The 5,826-nt window shown below is 47.4% G+C and overlaps 1 protein-coding gene across 1 annotated transcript; it reads right to left on the bottom strand.

The window, feature by feature from the left end:
• Nucleotides 1-2,386: 2,386 nt before the first annotated feature.
• On the bottom strand, nt 2,387-5,696 carry LOC119329786 (protein trichome birefringence-like 1). Its single transcript, XM_037602878.1, has 5 exons — nt 4,021-5,696; nt 3,732-3,924; nt 3,439-3,632; nt 3,161-3,319; nt 2,387-3,065 (listed from the first exon to the last, which is right to left on the bottom strand). The coding sequence occupies exons 1-5, from the start codon at nt 5,679-5,681 to the stop codon at nt 2,723-2,725; spliced, it is 2,550 nt and encodes an 849-aa protein (XP_037458775.1). The 5' UTR covers nt 5,682-5,696; the 3' UTR covers nt 2,387-2,722.
• Between the last annotated feature and the right edge of the window lie 130 nt (nt 5,697-5,826).

The following is a 5,826-nucleotide window of genomic DNA, read 5'->3' as shown; positions in this document are numbered from 1 at the left end:
TCATGAGTCCAGCAACTCGAATTTTGAAACTCACAACCTCACAAATCATGTTTTATGTTTAGGAATTGACCGCCATGTTTGGTTAGGCCAACCGGCAATCTTTGGATCGTCCCTGTAAACATTTTGACGGGTTAAATAAATCTTGTTAGTTTGTCTAAGAAAAAACTAGTTTCCTACTATTTGTTGCCTGCTGCGCTAGATAACATGCATCTCGCCCAAAACGCACACCCCACTATAGCTTCCCTTCCTAACGGTTCGGCCCATATAATGAAAAACAATAGTATCTATCTTCTATTATTTGGAACATTCAAGAAGGTTCCATTGCCTTTTTTTCTTTCTTGTATTATATTTACTTGGTTCACAACTTTTCCTTTTCGGGTTTTGTTTTTTCTTTTCTTGTTCTTTTTTCATCTTTCCCACTTTTAAAATCTTTTGAACAAATATATTCTATAGATGCAAACATTTATAAAATTTGTAAAAAAAAATCTATTATGATTTTTTTTCAAATTCCACAAACTTTTTTCAAATCTTCCAATTTTCTCGGTTCACCACTTTTCTTTCTTGGTTTTCCTTTTTTGTCATTTTCCCACTTTTTAAATTTTCTGAATAATTTTTTGAATATATTCCAAATCCGCACACATTTTAAAAATTGTGAAAAAATTACATTGAAGTTTTTTTTCAAATTCCACGAACTTTTATCAAATCTTTCAATTCTCGTTTAGTTACATGAACTTTTTCAAATCACGTGAACTTTTTTCAAATCTGTCAAGCTTTGTCAATTGCACTATTTTTTTTTCAAATTAGACCAACTTTTTTCAAATCACATGGACTTTTTTGAAATTCATGGAATATTTCAAAATTATGTTAACACTTTTTTTGAAATTTAGCGAACTTTTCTAATTCCATTAATAATTTTAAAATTCCGTAAACATTTTATGATTTCACCATTCATAAATGTAAGATTTTTTGAGCATCAGTACAGACACAAGCGCTCATATACACGCGCATACACTCATCCCTATGAACGCACACACGCACACCCTACCCCTATGAGCACCTCCGAGAGACTGAGCCGGCATATCATCTTAAGATTTACGAAGTCACCGTAGGCGCCTCGTCGTCGACGGGAACATGGTGGGTTGGGGATACCACTGTCCACCTAACCAACTCAACCACAGGTTGATTCGCCATAAATGTAAGATTTTAAAATCTATATAAAACCGAAAACTGCTGCTAGGGGGACCAAGTGCGCTTAATGGGCCGCGGCCCGCGTCGACAGCACGCGAGCGCCCGAGATCTTCACGGCGCTTGAAGCGCCAGATAAAAAAGAGTCGAGTTACCTAGACTGTCGATTACCCTCCACCCCCCAAAAAAAGACTAAACTGCCGATTCTAAACAAAAATAACTAAACTGTCGATTGCTTGAGCTGCTGCAGACCGCAGCGCAGTCTGGTGCTCAAGCTTGCAGTTGATGAATTGCAGATGAGTCAGGTCAGGTCTTCAGGATTTACTAATCCTGTCGATGAAGTTCAACTGCCCAACGGGGCGTGGAAATGGGTCGTAGAGTGCTTCCTTATAGAGCTCCGGTGAGTTCTTTTCCCCCAAATTCTGAATAAAATGACGAAGTTTCTAAATCAAACACCCCTTGACTGTTGAGCGGTGCCTCGTTTAGAGACAGGTGTACGTATGTCGCTGTCAACAGAAGTACAGAACCGACACATCACTGTCTGAACTTTTAAACCAAACGATACACTGTTTGGTTTCGATAAAATGACGCAAAAACATATTGCTCCCATCTGAAAATTGAAAAAAGAAGTTTTGGTACAGAAATGTGCACCTGCACGCGGCAATCAAACAGGCCACAGCGTCTGCCGGCAATAGCGCATCTCAGGCCTTGCAACCTGCAAGCTGGGCCATTTTTGCTGGACCTGCGCATCAAACACATGTCGGCAAACTCACTCACCAGGGAGCGCATGCAGGCTCGAATGTAGCCTCGTAAAGTCTCAAGATCAAACAGCCAGGCTCATTACAACAGCTGCTGCGAACGCGATGCGCCCAACTGTCTCCAGCAGATTGTGCTTCAACTTTCAACATGCATCATGAGTTTCATGCAGGTACTTCGTAAACACATCGTTTTCGTTCTTTCAAGAACACAATACTCCTATACTTTTTAAATTAGAACAAGAAAAATCAAGGATAGCAGCATATGAAGGCACTGTATTTTTCGGTTTTGAAAAAAAAAACGGTATGATATTTTTATTTTTATTGACTAAACGTCGCATCCCGGCTTCATGTGAGGTCAGTAAAATACTACCGGAGTATCAATTTTTCAGTCATAGACTAGCAAACAGGCCCTATAGACCAACTGAAAACAAAACCATACAGGATTTCAGTGCCACCCATCAGACAGCTCTTTTGTTATGCACCATGCCATTCGTATTTTCCAGCTTATACAAAACAAAATCAGAATGCATCATGTGACATCCTTGAGCACAGCCAAAAACACAGAATCACCTATATATCATCTCATCTATACTACTGTTTACTTCTGATTAGCGTAGGCATGAACTTTACAACATCAAGTTCTATATGAGCCTCTAACCGAAGAATGTGTGTACGGGGTATCGAGAGATCTCACCAGCGGCAGCTTTACTATCTACGTCGATCATCTTGATGATCATTATCCTTGACAATACAGGCATCCAGAAAACTCATACTTGCATTTACTGTTGGAGCATTTGATGCTGACTGATCAAAAGTTGGGCGTAAACCAGCTCGTTCCAGGAATCCGGTACCCCGGGGAGACACCAGTGGCTGCAGTCCTGGTATCTCTCAGGCGACCTCCTCTCCTCCTCGCTCAGGTGTTGCTTGCGGTAGATCGAGGGGTGCGCATCCTTTCTATAGTCCGTCAATCTTGTTATGTTCAAGTAAACAACCGGGGTTCTCATCTTGTGGATCACATCCTCCAAAATGCTCATCTTTGGTGGGTAGGTTGAAAGGTATTGCTCATTTTTTATTGGCTCGGTCTCCTTGTCGCAGCTGCCTCCTGAATTCCATTGCCCGCCACTGCATATTGAGATCCACAACAATACATTAGTTCGGTCAAGGGCAAGTCATACCAACATAGTATGTAGGCAGTTCACAGGAAAGGTTATACACACCTGAAATGAGATGCTGAGTAGCCTCTGAACATCACGGTGGTTTTCTTGGGATTTACGTTGCCATCAATCCATCTGGACCAGGTGATAAGGGCTTTATGAAAGGCGTCCACGACATTTAACTCGCTATATATGTGACTACCTTCCTGGTAATAGTCCTTCCTGTGGCACGTTGAACATATCTTCAGTGTTTAGGCATTCGAATGTATGGCAGGAAATGCTAGGCAACAAGAATGAAATGTAGATGATTGTCCAACAAGAGAGCAGTAAAAACAAGTTACCCTAGGGCAGTTTTTTCATGTGTCCACCAGTGTCCAGTATTGAAAATGATGAAGTCCGCATCCTTGTACTTTGGTGATGATTGCTCGACAATGTCAAGCCTAAGAGTTTCCTTTTTATTTCCATTGCTGACTCGCGTCTCCCACTCTTGGACTAGGAAAGGAGAGCGGAAGAACTCCACACTGCAGTTATAGTCCTAAACAACAAAAAATCAACAAAGAAATGTTCTAATTATGGAAAAAGATGCAAAGTATCACAGTAGTGTAGAACCAGTCCAAACTGGAATCATGCATACCGTGAATAGGAAAGAGTACGAGCCCTCGGTCTTAAACTCGCGCCTACCAGAAGCCTCAAAAACCTTCCTCGTATCCTTGACAGAATGCCTCAATATACAAACCAGGGATTCCCACATGTTCCTGTTGAGTGAATCGCCAACAAAAACTAGTCGTTTCCCCCTCAGCCTCTCCAACATATCAGTTGGATTCAATCTAGTGTAACAAATAACAGAAATGGTCATGTTACACACCAAGCATGAAATAAATTCACTGACATTTGATTGAGCTAGTCTAATGAGCTGTCCTCACCTTGGGATGTTGCATCCACTGGGTTGCCACCGGAGCTTCTCGTAAGCTCGGTCCGGCCGACCATTGAGATGGCAGTCGAAGGGCTCGTCGATGTGAGGACACGATCCCCCGGGGTAGAGAGGGTACGAGTCGTCCCGAACCCAGTTCCCATGGAACATGTCACAGCCGGCCATCTCCTTTATCCAGTCAACCTTCTTATTTCCACCGGCACCACCAGCCTGCTTAGTTGATGACCCTTTGGCCAGAACTTCGCTGTGGTTCCTGGCTTTTGCGGCGATTGTTTGGGATGAATGATCCTTCAGTGAACTTGCACTAACCTGGGGAGTTGCTTCCTTCTTATTCACCGCACTATCACTTCCAACAGAAGAAGGTCCACTCGTCTGGTTCTGTTTGGTCACAATTGGAGATGCTACAAGGGTCTGGTTCTTGGTTGAAGATTCATCTTCTTTCTCCTCGGCCACTGCAGTCTGATTACTAGTTGAAACCACATTCCCACTCGATTTATCGTGCTGAATTCCTCCCTCTTCGGCATTGCTCTTCACTGGAGTAGCACTTGGTGCTGATTCATGGGTTTCATCTACATTTCCACTCCCTGATGCACCATCAGACTCATTATTCAGATCAGATTTCACAACTGTCTCACTTCCGGCCGAGCCACTGTTAACCGCACCAACTGAATCCTTTCCATCAGCCTTGGCTGTGGTGATATTTCCAGCAGCAGAACCACTGCTCGGAGCACCGCTTGCAGTCACTGCCTGGTTATCAGGCTCAATTTTGGAATCGGACTTCACCGCGCTGCCATCTCCGGCAGGACTACCGCCGGAGACTCCAACTGAATCCTTGGTGTCTGCCTTCACCGCGCTGACATTTCCAGCGGCGCCATTATTGGTCGGAGCTCCGCTTCCCGACTGCTTACTGGATCCATCACTCCCCTCGTCGGCCTTCGGCACGGCTCTTTCTCCGGCAGAATCACTAGTTGGGGATTCACCACGACCCCCTGCCTGGCTACTAGAACCGCCTCCAGTAGAGTTACCTTTATTCCGATCTGCCGAACTAGCCGGCGCACCGCCACTTGTGGCAGGATTATTCGTCGGAGAATCGCTCTTGGCGGCGGCCGTGCCACTTCCCGCTGGGTTCCCGGCCGGCGGTGCACCGGCACCGGCGGCATTGCTGCTTGGCGCACTACCTCCGCTCCCCAACTGCTTGTCAGACCCAGCCGTGGCGGAATTACCGCTCCCTGCCCCGCTTCCGACTTGCTTAGTATCCACATCGCGACTCACGTCGCCGCCTCCCTCGCTCGATCCGCTGGCCGCGCCACCGCCGTCGCGGCGAGACGGCTCGGGCGAGGGGGCGGACGAGTTGGCAGGGAAGACGGAGGAGAAGAAGGTCGAAACATGCGAGCGGTACGGCGCCGTGGAGGCGTACACGCCGTCGAACCACGAGGCTCCGTCCCCGGCCCCGCCGACGCCCGCGCCGGCGGGGGCCGCGGGCGAGCAGAGGGCGATGTAGGCCGTCAATGCTGCGAAGGCCACCGCGAGGGCGTACACCACGAGCCTCGCGCGCCTGCGGGAGCGCCCCGCCCCGGCGCCGGCCGGGCCGAGCTGGCCCGCGTCGGCGCACGCCATGGCCGCCAGCCCGCTCTGCTTCCACAGGCCCTTCATCCCGCGCGACGGCGAGGCGTCGGCGGCAGAGGCCGCGGCGCCGGGCCGGAGTTCGGCGGCTGTGGGCTCCGGGAAGCGGTCCGGGTGGAGGCGGTGAGGAAGCGACAGTGACAGTGGAGGAGGAGGAGGAGGAGGAGATGGCGAA

The sequence above is a fragment of the Triticum dicoccoides genome, chromosome 7A, assembly GCF_002162155.2.
Source record: "Triticum dicoccoides isolate Atlit2015 ecotype Zavitan chromosome 7A, WEW_v2.0, whole genome shotgun sequence".
Classification (NCBI taxonomy): domain Eukaryota; kingdom Viridiplantae; phylum Streptophyta; class Magnoliopsida; order Poales; family Poaceae; genus Triticum; species Triticum dicoccoides.
Note: the sequence above shows the minus strand (reverse complement) of the source record. Positions and strands in the feature narration are given on the sequence as shown.